The sequence below is a fragment of the Callionymus lyra genome, chromosome 14, assembly GCF_982586985.1.
Source record: "Callionymus lyra chromosome 14, fCalLyr1.hap1.1, whole genome shotgun sequence".
NCBI classification, from domain to species: domain Eukaryota; kingdom Metazoa; phylum Chordata; class Actinopteri; order Syngnathiformes; family Callionymidae; genus Callionymus; species Callionymus lyra.
Genome location: NC_141831.1, coordinates 1,721,183 through 1,745,327, shown reverse-complemented (window position 1 = coordinate 1,745,327; position 24,145 = coordinate 1,721,183). Strand labels below are relative to the sequence as shown.

General features: G+C 36.2%; 1 protein-coding gene across 1 annotated transcript in view; it reads right to left on the bottom strand.

Moving 5' to 3' along the window:
• Nucleotides 1–18,551: 18,551 nt before the first annotated feature.
• LOC148065655 (neuroligin-3-like) overlaps nt 18,552–24,145 on the bottom strand; it is a 38,818-nt gene continuing 33,224 nt past the window's right edge. The window contains exon 7 of the mRNA XM_087806981.1: nt 18,552–21,288. Within this exon, the coding sequence (XP_087663107.1) occupies nt 20,499–21,288 (790 nt within the window). The 3' untranslated portion in view covers nt 18,552–20,498. The remainder of the gene's footprint in view (nt 21,289–24,145) is intronic.

Here is a 24,145-nt window from a genome sequence, read left to right as displayed (position 1 = left end):
CGTGAGCTGAATATTTCGTATCGTTACCTGAATATATTGTATCGTGAGCTGAATATATTGTATCGTGAGTTGAATATATCGTATCGTTAGCTGAATATATCGTATCGTGAGTTGAATATATCGTATCGTGAGTTGAATATATCTATTGTGAGCTGAATATATTGTATCGTGAGTTGAATATATCGTATCGTGAGTTGAATATATCTATTGTGAGATTAATATATCGTATCGTGAGTTGAATATATCGTATCGTGATCTGAATATATCGTACCGTGATCTGGATATATCGCATCGTGAGTTGAATATATCGTATCGTGATTGAATATATCGTATCGTGAGTTGAATATATCGTATCGTGAGTTGAATATATCTATTGTGAGATGAATATATCGTATCATGAGTTGAATATATCGTACCGTGATCTGGATATATCGCATCGTGAGTTGAATATATCGTATCATGAGTTGAATATATCGTATCGTGAGTTGAATGTATCATATCGTTAGCTGAATATATCGTATCGTGAGTTGAATATATCGTATCGTGAGTTGAATATATCTATTGTGAGCTGAATATATTGTATCGTGAGTTGAATATAACGTATCGTGAGTTGAATATATCGTATCGTGAGTTGAATATATCGTATTGTGAGTTGAATATATCGTATCGTGAGTTGAATATATCTATTGTGAGCTGAATATATCGTATTGTTACCTGAATATATTGTATCGTGAGTTGAATATATCGTATCGTGAGTTGAAAATATCGTATCGTTAGCTGAATATATCGTATCGTGAGTTGAATATATCGTATCGTGAGTTGAAAACATCGTATCGTGAGTTGAATATATCGTATCGTGAGCTGAATATATCGAATCGTGAGTTTAATATATCGTATCACGAGCTGAATATATCGTATCGTTAGCTGAATATGTTGTATCGTGAGCTGAATATTTCGTATCGTTACCTGAATATATTGTATCGTGAGCTGAATTCATCGTATCGTGAGTTGAATTCATCGTATCGTGAGTTGAATATATCGTATCGTGAGTTGAATTCATCGTATCGTGAGTTGAATTCATCGTATCGTGAGTTGAATATATCGTATCGTGAGTTGAATATATCGTATCGTGAGTTGAATATATCTATTGTGAGCTGAATATATCGTATTGTTACCTGAATATATTGTATCGTGAGCTGGATATATCGCATCGTGAGTTGAAAATATCGTATCGTTAGCTGAATATATCGTATCGTGAGTTGAATATATCGTATCGTGAGTTGAAAACATCGTATCGTGAGTTGAATATATCGTATCGTGAGCTGAATATATCGAATCGTGAGTTTAATATATCGTATCACGAGCTGAATATATCGTATCGTTAGCTGAATATGTTGTATCGTGAGCTGAATATTTCGTATCGTTACCTGAATATATCGTATCGTGAGTTGAATTCATCGTATCGTGAGTTGAATTCATCGTATCGTGAGTTGAATATATCGTATCGTGAGTTGAATTCATCGTATCGTGAGTTGAATTCATCGTATCGTGAGTTGAATATATCGTATCGTGAGTTGAATATATCGTATCGTGAGTTGAATATATCTATTGTGAGCTGAATATATCGTATTGTTACCTGAATATATTGTATCGTGAGCTGGATATATCGCATCGTGAGTTGAAAATATCGTATCGTTAGCTGAATATATCGTATCATGAGTTTAATATATCGTATCGTGAGTTGAATATATCTATTGTGAGCTGAATATATCGTATTGTTACCTGAATATATCGTATCGTGAGTTGAATATATCGCATCGTGAGCTGAATATATCGTATCATTAGCTGAAAATATCGTATCGTGAGTTGAATTCATCGTATCGTGAGTTGAATATATCGTATCGCGAGCTGAATATATCGTATCATTAGCTGAAAATATCGTATCGTGAGTTGAATTCTTCGTATCGTGAGTTGAATATATCGTATCGTGAGTTGAATATATCGTATCATGAGTTGAATATATCGTATCGTGAGTTGAATATATCGTATCATGAGTTGAATATATCGTATCGTGAGTTGAATATATCTATTGTGAGCTGAATATATCGTATCGTGAGTTGAATATATCGTATCGTGAGTTGAAAATATCGTATCGTGAGTTGAAAACATCGTATCGTGAGTTAAATATATCGTATCGTGAGTTGAAAATATCGTATCGTGAGTTGAAAATATCGTATCGTGAGTTGAAAACATTGTATCGTGAGTTGAATATATCGTATCGTGAGTTGAATATATCGTATCGTGAGTTGAATATATTGTACTGTGAGCTGAATATATCGTATCGTGAGTTGAATATATCGTATCGTGAGTTGAATATATTGTACTGTGAGCTGAATATATCGTATCGTGAGTTGAATATATCGTATCGTGAGTTGAATATATCGTATCGTGAGTTGAATATATTGTACTGTGAGCTGAATATATCGTATCGTGAGTTGAATATATCGTATCGTGAGTTTAATATATCGTACCGTGAGTTGAATATATTGTACTGTGAGCTGAATATATCGTATCGTGAGTTGAATATATCGTATCGTGAGTTGAAAACATTGTATCGTGAGTTGAATATATCGTATCGTGAGTTGAATATATCGTATCGTGAGTTGAATATATCGTATTGTGAGTTGAATATATTGTATTGTGAGTTGAATATATTGTATCATGAGTTGAATATATCGTATCGTGAGTTGAATATATCGTACCCTGAGTTGAATATATCGTATCGTGAGTTGAATATATCGCATCGTGAGTTGAATATATCGTATCGTGAGTTGAATATATCGTAGCGTGAGTTGAATATATCTTATCGTGAGTTGAATATATTGTACCGTTAGCTGAATATATCTTATCGTGAGTTGAATATATTGTACCGTTAACTGAATATATCGTATCGTGAGTTGAAAACATTGTATCGTGAGTTGAATATATCGTATCGTGAGTTGAATATATCGTATCGTGAGTTGAATATATTGTATCGTGTGTTGAATATATCTTATTGTGATATGAATTTATCGTATAGTGAGTTGAATATATCGTATCATGAGTTGAATATATCGTATCATGAGTTGAATATATCGTATCATGAGTTGAATATATCGTATCATGAGTTGAATATATCGTATCATGAGTTGAATATATCGTATCATGAGTTGAATATATCGTATCATGAGTTGAATATATCTTATTGTGATATGAATTTATCGTATAGTGAGTTGAATATATCGTATCATGAGTTGAATATATCGTATCGTGAGTTGAATATATCGTATCGTGAGCTAAATATATCGTATCGTGAGCTGAATATATCGTATCATGAGTTGAATATATCGTACCGTGATCTGGATATATCGCATCGTGAGTTGAATATATCGTATCGTGAGTTGAATATATCGTATCGTGAGTTGAATATATCGTATCGTGATCTGAATATATCGTATCGTGAGTTGAATATATCGTATCGTGATCTGAATATATCGTATCGTGAGTTGAATATATCTATTGTGAGATGAATATATCGTATCGTGAGTTGAATATATCGTATCGTGATCTGAATATATCGCATCGTGAGCTGAATATATCGTATCATTAGCTGAAAATATCGTATCGTGAGTTGAATTCATCGTATCGTGAGTTGAATATATCGTATCGCGAGCTGAATATATCGTATCATTAGCTGAAAATATCGTATCGTGAGTTGAATTCTTCGTATCGTGAGTTGAATATATCGTATCGTGAGTTGAATATATCGTATCATGAGTTGAATATATCGTATCGTGAGTTGAATATATCGTATCATGAGTTGAATATATCGTATCGTGAGTTGAATATATCTATTGTGAGCTGAATATATCGTATCGTGAGTTGAATATATCGTATCGTGAGTTGAAAATATCGTATCGTGAGTTGAAAACATCGTATCGTGAGTTAAATATATCGTATCGTGAGTTGAAAATATCGTATCGTGAGTTGAAAATATCGTATCGTGAGTTGAAAACATTGTATCGTGAGTTGAATATATCGTATCGTGAGTTGAATATATCGTATCGTGAGTTGAATATATTGTACTGTGAGCTGAATATATCGTATCGTGAGTTGAATATATCGTATCGTGAGTTGAATATATTGTACTGTGAGCTGAATATATCGTATCGTGAGTTGAATATATCGTATCGTGAGTTGAATATATCGTATCGTGAGTTGAATATATTGTACTGTGAGCTGAATATATCGTATCGTGAGTTGAATATATCGTATCGTGAGTTTAATATATCGTACCGTGAGTTGAATATATTGTACTGTGAGCTGAATATATCGTATCGTGAGTTGAATATATCGTATCGTGAGTTGAAAACATTGTATCGTGAGTTGAATATATCGTATCGTGAGTTGAATATATCGTATCGTGAGTTGAATATATCGTATTGTGAGTTGAATATATTGTATTGTGAGTTGAATATATTGTATCATGAGTTGAATATATCGTATCGTGAGTTGAATATATCGTACCCTGAGTTGAATATATCGTATCGTGAGTTGAATATATCGCATCGTGAGTTGAATATATCGTATCGTGAGTTGAATATATCGTAGCGTGAGTTGAATATATCTTATCGTGAGTTGAATATATTGTACCGTTAGCTGAATATATCTTATCGTGAGTTGAATATATTGTACCGTTAACTGAATATATCGTATCGTGAGTTGAAAACATTGTATCGTGAGTTGAATATATCGTATCGTGAGTTGAATATATCGTATCGTGAGTTGAATATATTGTATCGTGTGTTGAATATATCGTATCGTGAGCTAAATATATCGTATCGTGAGTTGAATATATCGTATCGTGAGTTGAATATATCGTACCGTGAGTTGAATATATCGTATCGTGAGTTGAATATATCGCATCGTGAGTTGAATATATCGTATCGTGAGTTGAATATATCGTAGCGTGAGTTGAATATATCTTATCGTGAGTTGAATATATCGTATCATGAGTTGAATATATCGTATCATGAGTTGAATATATCGTATCATGAGTTGAATATATCGTATCATGAGTTGAATATATCGTATCATGAGTTGAATATATCGTATCATGAGTTGAATATATCGTATCATGAGTTGAATATATCTTATTGTGATATGAATTTATCGTATAGTGAGTTGAATATATCGTATCATGAGTTGAATATATCGTATCATGAGTTGAATATATCGTATCATGAGTTGAATATATCGTATCATGAGTTGAATATATCGTATCATGAGTTGAATATATCGTATCATGAGTTGAATATATCGTATCATGAGTTGAATATATCTTATTGTGATATGAATTTATCGTATAGTGAGTTGAATATATCGTATCATGAGTTGAATATATCGTATCGTGAGTTGAATATATCGTATCGTGAGCTAAATATATCGTATCGTGAGCTGAATATATCGTATCATGAGTTGAATATATCGTACCGTGATCTGGATATATCGCATCGTGAGTTGAATATATCGTATCGTGAGTTGAATATATCGTATCGTGAGTTGAATATATCGTATCGTGATCTGAATATATCGTATCGTGAGTTGAATATATCGTATCGTGATCTGAATATATCGTATCGTGAGTTGAATATATCTATTGTGAGATGAATATATCGTATCGTGAGTTGAATATATCGTATCGTGATCTGAATATATCGTATCGTGATTGAATATATCGTATCGTGATCTGAATATATCGTATCGTGAGTTGAATATATCGTATCGTGAGTTGAATATATCGTATCGTGAGTTGAATATATCTATTGTGAGATGAATATATCGTATCGTGAGTTGAATATATCGTATAGTGAGTTGAATATATCGTATCGTGATCTGAATATATCGTATCGTGAGTTGAATATATCGTATCGTGAGTTGAATATATCGTATCGTGATCTGAATATATCGTATCGTGATCTGAATATATCGTATCGTGAGTTGAATATATCGTATCGTGATCTGAATATATCGTATCGTGAGTTGAATATATCGTATCGTGATCTGAATATATCGTATCGTGAGTTGAATATATCGTATCGTGAGCTAAATATATCGTATCGTGAGCTGAATATATCGTATCATGAGTTGAATATATCGTACCGTGATCTGGATATATAGCATCGTGAGTTGAATATATCGCATCGTGATTGAATATATCGTATCGTGAGTTGAATATATCGTATCGTGAGTTGAATATATCTATTGTGAGATGAATATATCGTATCGTGAGTTGAATATATCGTATCGTGATCTGAATATATCGTACCGTGATCTGGATATATCGCATCGTGAGTTGAATATATCGTATCGTGATTGAATATATCGTATCGTGAGTTGAATATATCGTATCGTGAGTTGAATATATCTATTGTGAGATGAATATATCGTATCATGAGTTGAATATATCGTACCGTGATCTGGATATATCGCATCGTGAGTTGAATATATCGTATCGTGAGTTGAATATATCGTATCGTGAGTTGAATATATCGTATCGTGATCTGAATATATTGTATCGTGAGTTGAATATATCTATTGTGAGATGAATATATCGTATCGTGAGTTGAATATATCGTATCGTGATCTGAATATATCGTATCGTGATTGAATATATCGTATCGTGATCTGAATATATCGTATCGTGAGTTGAATATATCGTATCGTGAGTTGAATATATCGTATCGTGAGTTGAATATATCGTATCGTGATCTGAATATATCGTATCGTGATCTGAATATATCGTTTCGTGATTGAATATATCGTATCGTGATCTGAATATATCGTATCGTGAGTTGAATATATCGTACCGTGATCTGAATATATTGTATCGTGATTGAATATATCGTATCGTGAGTTGAATATATCGTATCGTGAGTTGAATATATCTATTGTGAGATGAATATATCGTATCGTGAGTTGAATATATCGTATCGTGAGTTGAATATATCGTATCGTGATCTGAATATATCGTATCGTGAGTTGAATATATCGTATCGTGAGCTAAATATATCGTATCGTGAGCTGAATATATCGTATCATGAGTTGAATATATCGTACCGTGATCTGGATATATCGCATCGTGAGTTGAATATATCGCATCGTGATTGAATATATCGTATCGTGAGTTGAATATATCGTATCGTGAGTTGAATATATCTATTGTGAGATGAATATATCGTATCGTGAGTTGAATATATCGTGTCGTGATCTGAATATATCGTACCGTGATCTGGATATATCGCATCGTGAGTTGAATATATCGTATCGTGATTGAATATATCGTATCGTGAGTTGAATATATCGTATCGTGAGTTGAATATATCTATTGTGAGATGAATATATCGTATCGTGAGTTGAATATATCGTATCGTGAGTTGAATATATCGTATCGTGATCTGAATATATCGTATCGTGATTGAATATATCGTATCGTGAGTTGAATATATCGTATCGTGAGTTGAATATATCGTATCGTGAGTTGAATATATCTATTGTGAGATGAATATATCGTATCGTGAGTTGAATATATCGTATCGTGAGTTGAATATATCGTATCGTGAGCTGAATATATCGTATCGTGATTGAATATATCGTATCATGAGTTGAATATATCGTATCGTGAGTTGAATATATCGTATCGTGATTGAATATATCGTATCGTGAGTTGAATATATCGTATCGTGAGCTGAATCTATCGTATCATGAGTTGAATATATCGTACCGTGATCTGGATATATCGCATCGTGAGTTGAATATATCGCATCGTGAGTTGAATATATCGTATCGTGAGTTGAATATATCGTATCGTGATCAAAATATATCGTATCGTGATTGAATATATCGTATCGTGAGTTGAATATATCGTATCGTGAGTTGAATATATCTATTGTGAGATGAATATATCGTATCGTGAGTTGAATATATCGTATCGTGATCTGAATATATTGTATCGTGATTGAATATATCGTATCGTGAGTTGAATATATCGTATTGTGAGTTGAATTTATCTATTGTGAGATGAATATATCGTATCGTGAGTTGAATATATCGTATCGTGAGTTGAATATATCGTATCGTGAGTTGAATATATCGTATCGTGAGTTGAATATATCGTATCGTGAGTTGAATATATCGTATCGTGATCTGAATATATTGTATCGTGATTGAATATATCGTATCGTGAGTTGAATATATCGTATTGTGAGTTGAATTTATCTATTGTGAGATGAATATATCGTATCGTGAGTTGAATATATCGTATCGTGAGTTGAATATATCGTATCGTGAGTTGAAAATATCGTATCATGAGTTGAATATATCGTATCGTGGGTTAAATATATCGTATCATGAGTTGAATATATCGTATCGTGAGTTGAATATATCGTATCTTGCGTTGAATATATCGTATCGTGAGTTGAATATATCGTATCATGAGTTGAATATATCGTATCATGAGTTGAATATATCATATCATGAGTTGAATATATCGTATTGTTAGTTGAATATATCGTATCATGAGTTGAATATATCGTATCATGAGTTGAATATATCGTATCATGAGTTAAATATATCGTATCTTGAGTTGAATATATCGTATCGTGAGTTGAATATATCGTATTGTGAGTTGAATATATCGTTGCGTGAGCTCTATATATCGTATTGTTACCTGAATATATTGTATCGTGAGTTGAATATATCGTATTGTGAGTTGAATATATCGTATCGTGAGTTGAATATATCGTATCGTGAGCTAAATATATAGTATCGTGAGCTGAATATATCGTATCGTGAGTTGAATATATCGTATCATGAGTTGAATATATCGTACCGTGATCTGAATATATCGCCTCGTGAGTTGAATATATCGTATCGTGTGTTGAATATATCGTATCGTGAGTTGAATATATCGTATCGTGAGTTGAATATATCCTATCGTAAGTTGAATATATCGTACCGTGAGTTGAATATATCGTATCGTGAGTTGAATATATCGCATCGTGAGTTGAATATATCGTATTGTGGGTTAAATAGATCGTATCATGAGTTGAATATATCGTATCGTGATTGAATATATCGTATCATGAGTTGAATATATCGTATCGTGAGTTGAATATATCGTATCGTGATTGAATATATCGTATCGTGAGTTGAATATATCGTATCGTGAGCTGAATCTATCGTATCATGAGTTGAATATATCGTATCGTGAGTTGAATATATCGTATCATGAGTTGAATATATCGCATCGTGAGTTGAATATATCGCATCGTGAGTTGAATATATCGTATCGTGAGTTGAATATATCGTATCGTGATCAAAATATATCGTATCGTGATTGAATATATCGTATCGTGAGTTGAATATATCGTATCGTGAGTTGAATATATCTATTGTGAGATGAATATATCGTATCGTGAGTTGAATATATCGTATCGTGATCTGAATATATTGTATCGTGATTGAATATATCGTATCGTGAGTTGAATATATCGTATTGTGAGTTGAATTTATCTATTGTGAGATGAATATATCGTATCGTGAGTTGAATATATCGTATCGTGAGTTGAATATATCGTATCGTGAGTTGAATATATCGTATCGTGAGTTGAATATATCGTATCGTGAGTTGAATATATCGTATCGTGATCTGAATATATTGTATCGTGATTGAATATATCGTATCGTGAGTTGAATATATCGTATTGTGAGTTGAATTTATCTATTGTGAGATGAATATATCGTATCGTGAGTTGAATATATCGTATCGTGAGTTGAATATATCGTATCGTGAGTTGAAAATATCGTATCATGAGTTGAATATATCGTATCGTGGGTTAAATATATCGTATCATGAGTTGAATATATCGTATCGTGAGTTGAATATATCGTATCTTGCGTTGAATATATCGTATCGTGAGTTGAATATATCGTATCATGAGTTGAATATATCGTATCATGAGTTGAATATATCATATCATGAGTTGAATATATCGTATTGTTAGTTGAATATATCGTATCATGAGTTGAATATATCGTATCATGAGTTGAATATATCGTATCATGAGTTAAATATATCGTATCATGAGTTCAATATATTGTATTGTGAGTTGAATATATCGTATCATGAGGTAAATATATCGTATCTTGAGTTGAATATATCGTATCGTGAGTTGAATATATCGTATTGTGAGTTGAATATATCGTTGCGTGAGCTCTATATATCGTATTGTTACCTGAATATATTGTATCGTGAGTTGAATATATCGTATTGTGAGTTGAATATATCGTATCGTGAGTTGAATATATCGTATCGTGAGCTAAATATATAGTATCGTGAGCTGAATATATCGTATCGTGAGTTGAATATATCGTATCATGAGTTGAATATATCGTACCGTGATCTGAATATATCGCCTCGTGAGTTGAATATATCGTATCGTGTGTTGAATATATCGTATCGTGAGTTGAATATATCGTATCGTGAGTTGAATATATCGCATCGTGAGTTGAATATATCGTATCGTGAGTTGAATATATCCTATCGTAAGTTGAATATATCGTACCGTGAGTTGAATATATCGTATCGTGAGTTGAATATATCGCATCGTGAGTTGAATATATCGTATTGTGGGTTAAATATATCGTATCATGAGTTGAATATATCGTATCATGAGTTGAATATATCGTATCATGAGTTGAATATATCGTATCATGAGTTGAATATATCGTATCGTGAGTTGAATATATCGTATCTTGATCTGAATATATCGTATCGTGAGTTGAATATATCGTATCGTGAGTTGAAAATATCGTATCATGAGTTGAATATATCGTATCGTGAGTTGAATATATCGTATCGTGAGTTGAATATATCGTATCGTGAGCTGAATATATCGTATCGTGAGTTGAATATATCGTATCATGAGTTGAATATATCGTACCGTGATCTGAATATATCGCCTCGTGAGTTGAATATATCGTATCGTGTGTTGAATATATCGTATCGTGAGTTGAATATATCGTATCGTGAGTTGAATATATCGCATCGTGAGTTGAATATATCGTATCGTGAGTTGAATATATCCTATCGTAAGTTGAATATATCGTACCGTGAGTTGAATATATCGTATCGTGAGTTGAATATATCGCATCGTGAGTTGAATATATCGTATTGTGGGTTAAATATATCGTATCATGAGTTGAATATATCGTATCATGAGTTGAATATATCGTATCATGAGTTGAATATATCGTATCATGAGTTGAATATATCGTATCGTGAGTTGAATATATCGTATCTTGATCTGAATATATCGTATCGTGAGTTGAATATATCGTATCGTGAGTTGAAAATATCGTATCATGAGTTGAATATATCGTATCGTGAGTTGAATATATCGTATCGTGAGTTGAATATATCGTATCATGATTTGAATATATCGTATCATGAGTTAAATATATCGTATCATGAGTTGAATATATCGTATCATGATTTGAATATATCGTATTGTGAGTTGAATATATCGTATCATGAGTTAAATATATCGTATCATGAGTTGAATATATCGTATCGTGAGTTGAATATATCGTATCGTGAGTTGAATATATCGTATCATGAGTTGAATATATCGTATCATGAGTTGAATATATCGTATCGTGAGTTGAATATATCGTAGCGTGAGTTGAATATATCGTATCGTGAGTTGAATATATCGTATCGTGAGTTTAATATATCGTACCGTGAGTTGAATATATTGTACTGTGAGCTGAATATATCGTATCGTGAGTTGAATATATCGTATCGTGGGTTAAATATATCGTATCATGAGTTGAATATATCGTATCGTGAGTTGAATATATCGTATCTTGCGTTGAATATATCGTATCGTGAGTTGAATATATCGTATCATGAGTTGAATATATCGTATCATGAGTTGAATATATCATATCATGAGTTGAATATATCGTATTGTTAGTTGAATATATCGTATCATGAGTTGAATATATCGTATCATGAGTTGAATATATCGTATCATGAGTTAAATATATCGTATCATGAGTTCAATATATTGTATTGTGAGTTGAATATATCGTATCATGAGGTAAATATATCGTATCTTGAGTTGAATATATCGTATCGTGAGTTGAATATATCGTATTGTGAGTTGAATATATCGTTGCGTGAGCTCTATATATCGTATTGTTACCTGAATATATTGTATCGTGAGTTGAATATATCGTATTGTGAGTTGAATATATCGTATCGTGAGTTGAATATATCGTATCGTGAGCTAAATATATAGTATCGTGAGCTGAATATATCGTATCGTGAGTTGAATATATCGTATCATGAGTTGAATATATCGTACCGTGATCTGAATATATCGCCTCGTGAGTTGAATATATCGTATCGTGTGTTGAATATATCGTATCGTGAGTTGAATATATCGTATCGTGAGTTGAATATATCGCATCGTGAGTTGAATATATCGTATCGTGAGTTGAATATATCCTATCGTAAGTTGAATATATCGTACCGTGAGTTGAATATATCGTATCGTGAGTTGAATATATCGCATCGTGAGTTGAATATATCGTATTGTGGGTTAAATATATCGTATCATGAGTTGAATATATCGTATCATGAGTTGAATATATCGTATCATGAGTTGAATATATCGTATCATGAGTTGAATATATCGTATCGTGAGTTGAATATATCGTATCTTGATCTGAATATATCGTATCGTGAGTTGAATATATCGTATCGTGAGTTGAAAATATCGTATCATGAGTTGAATATATCGTATCGTGAGTTGAATATATCGTATCGTGAGTTGAATATATCGTATCGTGAGCTGAATATATCGTATCGTGAGTTGAATATATCGTATCATGAGTTGAATATATCGTACCGTGATCTGAATATATCGCCTCGTGAGTTGAATATATCGTATCGTGTGTTGAATATATCGTATCGTGAGTTGAATATATCGTATCGTGAGTTGAATATATCGCATCGTGAGTTGAATATATCGTATCGTGAGTTGAATATATCCTATCGTAAGTTGAATATATCGTACCGTGAGTTGAATATATCGTATCGTGAGTTGAATATATCGCATCGTGAGTTGAATATATCGTATTGTGGGTTAAATATATCGTATCATGAGTTGAATATATCGTATCATGAGTTGAATATATCGTATCATGAGTTGAATATATCGTATCATGAGTTGAATATATCGTATCGTGAGTTGAATATATCGTATCTTGATCTGAATATATCGTATCGTGAGTTGAATATATCGTATCGTGAGTTGAAAATATCGTATCATGAGTTGAATATATCGTATCGTGAGTTGAATATATCGTATCGTGAGTTGAATATATCGTATCATGATTTGAATATATCGTATCATGAGTTAAATATATCGTATCATGAGTTGAATATATCGTATCATGATTTGAATATATCGTATTGTGAGTTGAATATATCGTATCATGAGTTAAATATATCGTATCATGAGTTGAATATATCGTATCGTGAGTTGAATATATCGTATCGTGAGTTGAATATATCGTATCATGAGTTGAATATATCGTATCATGAGTTGAATATATCGTATCGTGAGTTGAATATATCGTAGCGTGAGTTGAATATATCGTATCGTGAGTTGAATATATCGTATCGTGAGTTTAATATATCGTACCGTGAGTTGAATATATTGTACTGTGAGCTGAATATATCGTATCGTGAGTTGAATATATCGTATCGTGAGTTGAAAACATTGTATCGTGAGTTGAATATATCGTATCGTGAGTTGAATATATCGTATCGTGAGTTGAATATATCGTATTGTGAGTTGAATATATTGTATCATGAGTTGAATATATCGTATCGTGAGTTGAATATATCGTACCCTGAGTTGAATATATCGTATCGTGAGTTGAATATATCGCATCGTGAGTTGACTATATCCTATCGTGAGTTGAATATATCGTAGCGTGAGTTGAATATATTGTACCGTTAGCTGAATATATCTTATCGTGAGTTGAATATATTGTACCGTTAGCTGAATATATCGTATCGTGAGCTGAACATATCGTATCGTGAGTTGAAAACATTGTATCGTGAGTTGAATATATCGTATCGTGAGTTGAATATATTGTATCGTGTGTTGAATATATCGTATCGTGAGCTAAATATATCGTATCGTGAGTTGAATATATCGTATCGTGAGTTGAATATATCGTACCGTGAGTTGAATATATCGTATCATGAGTTGAATATATCGCATCGTGAGTTGAATATATCGTATCGTGAGTTGAATATATCGTAGCGTGAGTTGAATATATCTTATCGTGAGTTGAATATATCGTATCATGAGTTGAATATATCGTATCATGAGTTGAATATATCGTATCATGAGTTGAATATATCGTATCATGAGTTGAATATATCGTATCATGAGTTGAATATATCGTATCATGAGTTGAATATATCGTATCATGAGTTGAATATATCGTATCATGAGTTGAATATATCTTATTGTGATATGAATTTATCGTATAGTGAGTTGAATATATCATATCGTGACCTGAATATATCGTATTGTTACCTGAATATATTGTATCGTGAGTTGAATATATATCGTATCGTGAGTTGAATATATCGTATCGTGAGTTGAATATATCGTATCGTGAGCTAAATATATCGTATCGTGAGCTGAATATATCGTATCATGAGTTGAATATATCGTACCGTGATCTGGATATATCGCATCGTGAGTTGAATATATCGTATCGTGAGTTGAATATATCGTATCGTGAGTTGAATATATCGTATCGTGATCTGAATATATCGTATCGTGAGTTGAATATATCGTATTGTGATCTGAATATATCGTATCGTGATTGAATATATCGTATCGTGAGTTGAATATATCGTATCGTGAGCTAAATATATCGTATCGTGAGCTGAATATATCGTATCATGAGTTGAATATATCGTACCGTGATCTGGATATATCGCATCGTGAGTTGAATATATCGCATCGTGATTGAATATATCGTATCGTGAGTTGAATATATCGTATCGTGAGTTGAATATATCTATTGTGAGATGAATATATCGTATCGTGAGTTGAATATATCGTATCGTGATCTGAATATATCGTACCGTGATCTGGATATATCGCATCGTGAGTTGAATATATCGTATCGTGATTGAATATATCGTATCGTGAGTTGAATATATCGTATCGTGAGTTGAATATATATATTGTGAGATGAATATATCGTATCGTGAGTTGAATATATCGTATCGTGATCTGAATATATCGTATCATGATTGAATATATCGTATCGTGAGTTGAATATATCGTATCGTGAGCTAAATATATCGTATCGTGAGCTGAATCTATCGTATCATGAGTTGAATATATCGTACCGTCATCTGGATATATCGCATCGTGAGTTGAATATATCGCATCGTGAGTTGAATATATCGTATCGTGAGTTGAATATATCGTATCGTGATCTGATTATATCGTATTGTGATTGAATATATCGTATCGTGAGTTGAATATATCGTATTGTGAGTTGAATATATCTATTGTGAGATGAATATATCGTATCGTGAGTTGAATATATCGTATCGTGAGTTGAATATATCGTATCGTGATCTGAATATATCGTATCGTGATTGAATATATCGTATCTTGAGTTGAATATATATCGTATCGTGAGTTGAATATATCTATTGTGAGATGAATATATCGTATCGTGAGTTGAATATATCGTATCGTGAGTTGAATATATCGTATCGTGAGTTGAAAATATCGTATCATGAGTTGAATATATCGTATCGTGGGTTAAATATATTGTATCATGAGTTGAATATATCGTATCGTGAGTTGAATATATCGTATCTTGCGTTGAATATATCGTATCGTGAGTTGAACATATCGTATCATGAGTTGAATATATCGTATCATGAGTTGAATATATCGTATCATGAGTTGAATATATCGTATTGTTAGTTGAATATATCGTATCATGAGTTGAATATATCGTATCATGAGTTGAATATATTGTATTGTGAGTTGAATATATCGTATCATGAGTTAAATGTATCGTATCATGAGTTGAATATATTGTATTGTGAGTTGAATATATCGTATCGTGAGTTGAATATATCGTATTGTGAGTTGAATATATCGTTGCGTGAGCTCTATATATCGTATTGTTACCTGAATATATTGTATCGTGAGTTGAATATATCGTATTGTGAGTTGAATATATCGTATCGTGAGTTGAATATATCGTATCGTGAGTTGAATATATCGTATCGTGAGTTGAATATATCGTATCGTGAGTTGAATATATCGTATAGTGAGTTGAATATATCGCATCGTGAGTTGAATATATCGTATCGTGAGTTGAATATATCTTATCGTAAGTTGAATATATCGTACCGTGAGTTGAATATATCGTATCGTGAGTTGAATATATCGCATCGTGAGTTGAATATATCGTATCGTGAGTTGAATATATCATATCGTGAGTTGAATGTATCGTATCGTGATCTGAATATATCGTATCGTGAGTTGAATATATCGTTTCATGAGTTGAAAATATCGTATCATGAGTTGAATATATCGTATTGTGGGTTAAATATATCGTATCATGAGTTGAATATATCGTATCATGAGTTGAATATATCGTATCATGAGTTGAATATATCGTATCATGAGTTGAATATATCGTATCGTGAGTTGAATATATCGTATCTTGATCTGAATATATCGTATCGTGAGTTGAATATATCGTATCGTGAGTTGAAAATATCGTATCATGAGTTGAATATATTGTATCGTGAGTTGAATATATCGTATCGTGAGTTGAATATATCGTATCATGATTTGAATATATCGTATCATGAGTTAAATATATCGTATCATGAGTTGAATATATCGTATCGTGATTTGAATATATCGTATTGTGAGTTGAATATATCGTATCATGAGTTAAATATATCGTATCATGAGTTGAATATATCGTATCGTGAGTTGAATATATCGTATCATGAGTTGAATATATCGTATAATGAGTTGAATATATCGTATCGTGAGTTGAATATATCGTATTGTTAGTTGAATATATCGTATCGTGAGTTTAATATATCGTATAATGAGTTGAATATATTGTATCGTGAGTTGAATATATCGTATCATGAGTTGAATATATCGTATCGTGAGTTGAATATATCGTATCGTGGGTTAAATATATCGTATCATGAGTTGAATATATCGTATCATGAGTTGAATATATCGTATCATGAGTTGAATATATCGTATCGTGAGTTGAATATATCGTATCGTGAGTTGAATATATCGTATCATGAGTTGAATATATCGTATCATGAGTTGAATATATCGTATCGTGGGTTAAATATATCGTATCATGAGTTGAATATATCGTATTGTGAGTTGAATATATCGTATTGTTAGTTGAATATATCGTATCGTGAGTTGAATATATCGTATCGTGAGTTGAATATATCGTATCATGAGTTGAATATATCGTATCATGAGTTGAATATATCGTATCGTGGGTTAAATATATCGTATCATGAGTTGAATATATCGTATTGTTAGTTGAATATATCGTATTGTTAGTTGAATATATCGTATTGTTAGTTGAATATATCGTATTGTTAGTTGAATATATCGTATTGTTAGTTGAATATATCGTATTGTTAGTTGAATATATCGTACCTTTACTTCGTTACAAGTTAATATTTCTGAAAGTAAAAGAATGTTTTTTCAAAAGAAAACACGTTCAGACATTAATAATCGACTCTATTGTGTTCTCTTTCTTACCTGGTATCAAATGGTACCAACGCTGGAGCAGCTGAGTCAAGGCCGTCATGTCATCTAGAACTTCTCCTGAGATCTTCTGGCAGAAAACAAACACTGTCCTCTGAGACTAACTCTTGGTTCCTCAGAGGAAAAGTGTCCCGAGAGTTTCTCTGTCCTCAGTTCAGAAGATCTGCTCTGGTCCTGGTTCTTTAACAACCATCAATGAATGATAGTTTTCTCTCTTTCATTTCACAACTGAGGAAAACGTTCTACTCTTGACGGCCAAGAATTCCTGATGAACCACAAACATTAATATTTCAAGTTCATCCCTCGTGTGATTTTCTACAACGTTTGGCTCGACTGGAGGCAAAAACAGGTTAAAATGTGAATCTTTCCATTAATACATGGAACACATGTATAATCTATCTGTCTGTCTGTCTGTCCGTCTGTCCGTCCGTCTGTCCGTCCATCTATCTATAGATATATAACTATAGATAGATATCTATAGATATTCACACTCAACAGTTCCAACAACAAAAAACAACAATGTTTAGTTCAAAACTTTTAATAGTGTCTTATTGAGGTTAAACAACATTTGGATCGAAGGTCAACGTCCATGGAGTCCATCATCATCATCATCATCATCATCATCATCATCAGCGAGCCTGATATTTTAGATCCTGTCGGGAACCAGGTCCGAACATCTCAGTCCGATCGTCTATTCTTCGTTACGTGAATAACTGAGTTGGTTTACGTACAATTACAATGTGGTTACATGAGTCTCTCCGACGGTTTCTTCAACCAAAGAACAAATCAAAGTTCTGTACAAACGAGCCGAGCCAAAGGAACCATGAGTTAGTTCGTAGTTTCATAGAGAAGTTTAAATAGTCTCACAACCTAATGACGCAAACTGAAGGACACACAAAGCAAAACATAGCAAGTTACTTAAGTCGACTACAGTAAATCACACAACACTACAGATGCAGAACCGAAGCCTCGAACTGAGCCTCATTTACACGTTTGTCGCACCAGAGCCTGATTTACTAGAACACATGGTTACATCGTGAGCGTCTGAAGATCCTCCTCATGTGGACGTTTATCTGGACTTCTTGTTCAACACGGATCCAACTGCATGTTCTGAACAAGAATAAGTCCTTTTAAAGTCCTGGAGATGTTTCCCACAGTTTATGATCAGTAAAGTTTTAGAAACCAGATGAAAAAAAGCTGCTTCGCTTCCGTCGTTGAACGATAACGATGAAGATCCGTCGTAGTAATTATAGTTTTCGCACCTGAATCAATTCATGGAGGAAGTGATGATGTTAGGATGGAAGTGAAAACATGGTCTTCAATCAGGTCCTCGTTACCAGGACACGTTTGTGGCCCGTCGTTATGAGCTTCTCACGACTGTGTGTCGTTGTGTCTCCAAACAAACAACTGTTAGACACTAGGGTTCAAAGTTCACGGTGAGATCTCACTAACTTAACTAACTATCTCAGTCGTATTATGGAACTGATCAAAAGGCGGCGAAGAGTCTGGTGACATCAAGACACGGTCAACGAACTAAGAGTCGATGCAGTTTCAGTTTGTAAGTGAAGTCAAATATATTGTAGTAATTATGATAATATTTATGATCAAATGACTCACTGTGATTTGAATATTATACACAATAATAAACACAAACTCAAGTTAAGTCTGGATCAGAAGAACATTAAAGACTAAACTTTGACTTCAACTTCTCGATCTAATAGAAACTTTCTCCAGGTTTTGATAAAAATACACTTCAAACCTGAAAAAAGAAGCAAAGCCTCTGATCTTTATGTCGTACTTTTGGAGTTTTTTGTGTCCGAGGTGAGAGAAGATCTGGTGTCGATGAAGATCAAGACTAACAATGTAGATCATGTTGATGATTCTGAGGAACCACATCTATGAACATGATGAAGAACATTTTGACTTCCATCACTGCACGTATCCTCCTGTACACGGTTCTGTAATGTTGTCTTAGTAAATCAGGCCCAACTCACCGACCCCAGAAAAGACTGGAGCCTCAAGAAAGTCTTTTTTTTTTGGAAATGCTGGACGTTTGATCCAGAAACACTTTCATCCCCAAAAAGAAGGAGTTGAAAATAATTACAGCGAAAATACATCTTGGATATTAAGCAACTTGACGTGAGAAATATGTAGAAAACAGCGTAGATAATAGTCTTACTTTCAAATCTGTGTCCACTCGTCACTTCCTTCCATGAGATCCAAATAGATTTGACAGAGTAAGAAAAAGCTTCCATACAAATCCAACTGTATAAATATTATACTTAGTTCTTGCTAGATAAGGATCCAAAAAAGCTGCAGTGAAAAATGAAAATGCTCTTTTTTTTTTCTTCTTCTGAACTGCTCTTGAAAATGTTTATTATAAAATGATCTGCAGTTTAGACTTTCTACGATGAGAAAGCGAAGGCAGGATGATACTGTGGTTGTACACAAACATTTCAACCCTATTTCACCGACACATCCTACAGCGTTACACGTCATTATCAGTTATACCCTGGTGGTGGAGTGGGTGCTGGGCAGGCCGGTGGAGCTGTAGCCCGCGGGGAAGGTGCTGTAGGGGCTCATGTTGGAGAGCCCCATCAAGGAGTTGGGGATCATGGTGATGTTGTTGGGCGTCATGAGAGGGATGTCGTCGGGGGAGCGTCGCTGGCTGAGCGAGTAGTCCAGGCTGGGGGAGACGTGGAGAGGGTTGTGGAGGGCCTCGCACTGGTTCCTCTGCTGGGACGACACGGTCTCGTCCACGGTGTTGGTGTGGCTCACGTTGTTGCCCTTGCTGTCGCGCTGAGGACTCGGCTGCTGCGACGTGTCCTGGCGACTGCGCTTGTCCTTGCGGTAGTAGAGGGCGGCGAAGGCCAACACGTTGAGGAACAGCAGGGACGCCCCCACGGCGATGGTGACGCTGAGCTCGGTGGAGTAATCTCTGGGGTTGGGCATGATCAACGGACCCATCTCTCGCCCTCCTTCCTCCCCGCCGGACATGGGGGTCCGGCTGGTGCTGCCGGCCCTCTTGCCGTAGGACTGCGTGGGATCTAGCGGCGTGACCTTGGTGGTGGTGGACGAGTAATGGAACATGTCGTGGAGGTTGTAGAGATGCGGCACCAGGTGCTTCCAGAAGGCCACCTTGGTGGCTCGGTAATGGTCCCGGATGCGAGGCTTCAGGCCGATGTGTAGGTACAGCTGGTCGTACGGGTCGTACTTGGACCAGGCCACCTCCTCGAAGCGGTTGGCCTTGGTGTGGATGAACTTGGTGTCCTGGGGCACCGGTTTGTTTGGATCCCTGCCGACAGAAGGAAGTCAACAAGACGTTCAAGTCGAACAACAAGACAGTGATTTAATCAACACAGTTGTCGAAGCGTTTTAACATCATCCAGGAATAATAATCGCTCAAGACTCAACATCCCTTCATTTAAATAAATGTTGTTTGTCTTCGTCTCCTATTGACGCTGTTTATGTGCTGTGGGATCTAAGATTACATCAAGTTTGTATCTCAAGTACTGTGACAAAGATTACTATTGTATACTGTGTCAAAGTAGATACTTAATCTATGAGTATAATTGATCTACGAGTGGAATTGCTTATATCTTGGATCCTCTAAGAACATCTTGTCAATAAATCTCAATTTGATGGATTGAATGTCGTGACTATCTCAGTGTGGCTGGTCAGAGGAAGAAAGTATCTTCATGAAGATGGTTCAGGGATGAAGAGCCTCATACATGGCACTGGTGAGTTTCTCCGTCACATTCACTTCCACCTCAGTGAACTACTGTTAATGAGCCCAGTCGGTGCTGGACGACTCCACCGCTTTCTTTGGAGCAGTAACTGCAGCCAGATGGTCGTTTTTAATGAGATATAGTGAAGTTAAATCTGATGGTTACGAATGTGTCTGTGATGAAATGAGAAAATACCTTCTACGAAGACAAGCTTGTGTTGAACGTGAAACAAGGAAGTTTGAATCTGGAAGTTAAGATGTTACTTCTTTTGTCGTCAATGACACACATTTAATATCTATATGAGTCTGAGGTTAGAAATCCTCGCACGTATTCTTGGAAAATAAATCACCAACTTCCTCCGAGAATATTAACCGAAGAGGTTTAAGTTCCTTGAACTTCTGTTAACAACGGTCGGCTCAGATCCTCGTGGATTCATGTCCGTATGGTTTCCTGCTTGACACGCCTGACACGCCTGACACTCCTGACACTCCTGACACCCCTGACACCCCTGACACACCTGACACTCCTGACACTCCTGACACTCCTGACACTCCTGACACTCCTGACACTCCTGACACTCCTGACACGCCTGACACGCCTGACACGCCTGACACCCCTGACACCCCTGACACCCCTGATACTCCTGACACTCCTGACACTCCTGACACTCCTGACACTCCTGACACTCCTGACACTCCTGACACTCCTGACACGCCTGACACGCCTGACACTCCTGACACTCCTGACACTCCTGACACTCCTGACACTCCTGACACTCCTGACACTCCTGACACGCCTGACACTCCTGACACGCCTGACACTCCTGACACTCCTGACACCCCTGACACCCCTGACACACCTGACACTCCTGACACTCCTGACACTCCTGACACTCCTGACACTCCTGACACTCCTGACACTCCTGACACTCCTGACACGCCTGACACGCCTGACACGCCTGACACCCCTGACACCCCTGACACCCCTGATACTCCTGACACTCCTGACACTCCTGACACTCCTGACACTCCTGACACTCCTGACACTCCTGACACTCCTGACACTCCTGACACGCCTGACACGCCTGACACGCCTGACACTCCTGACACGCCTGACACGCCTGACACGCCTGACACGCCTGACACGCCTGACACCCCTGACACCCCTGACACCCCTGATACTCCTGACACACCTGACACTCCTGACACGCCTGACACGCCTGACACTCCTGACACGCCTGACACGCCTGACACTCCTGACACTCCTGACACCCCTGACACCCCTGACACACCTGACACTCCTGACACTCCTGACACTCCTGACACTCCTGACACTCCTGACACTCCTGACACTCCTGACACTCCTGACACGCCTGACACGCCTGACACGCCTGACACCCCTGACACCCCTGACACCCCTGATACTCCTGACACTCCTGACACTCCTGACACTCCTGACACTCCTGACACTCCTGACACTCCTGACACTCCTGACACTCCTGACACGCCTGACACGCCTGACACGCCTGACACTCCTGACACGCCTGACACGCCTGACACGCCTGACACGCCTGACACGCCTGACACCCCTGACACCCCTGACACCCCTGATACTCCTGACACACCTGACACTCCTGACACGCCTGACACGCCTGACACTCCTGACACGCCTGACAAGCCTGACACTCATGACACTCATGACACTCCTGACACGCCTGACACGCCTGACACGCCTGACACTCCTGACACTCCTGACACTCCTGACACTCCTGACACGCCTGACACGCCTGACACGCCTGACACTCCTGACACTCCTGACACGCCTGACACTCCTGACACTCCTGACACTCCTGACACTCCTGACACGCCTGACACGCCTGACACTCCTGACACTCCTGACACTCCTGACACGCCTGACACTCCTGACACTCCTGACACTCCTGACACTCCTGACACTCCTGACACTCCTGACACTCCTGACACTCCTGACACTCCTGACACTCCTGACACTCCTGACACTCCTGACAAGCCTGACACTCCTGACACTCCTGACACGCCTGACACTCCTGACACTCCTGACACTCCTGACACTCCTGACACGCCTGACACGCCTGACACGCCTGACACTCCTGACACTCCTGACACTCCTGACACTCCTGACACGCCTGACACTCCTGACACTCCTGACACTCCTGACACTCCTGACACTCCTGACACTCCTGACACTCCTGACACTCCTGACACTCCTGACACTCCTGACACTCCTGACACTCCTGACACTCCTGACACTCCTGACACTCCTGACAAGCCTGACACTCCTGACACGCCTGACACGCCTGACACGCCTGACACTCCTGACACTCCTGACACTCCTGACACTCCTGACACTCCTGACACTCCTGACACGCCTGACACGCCTGACACG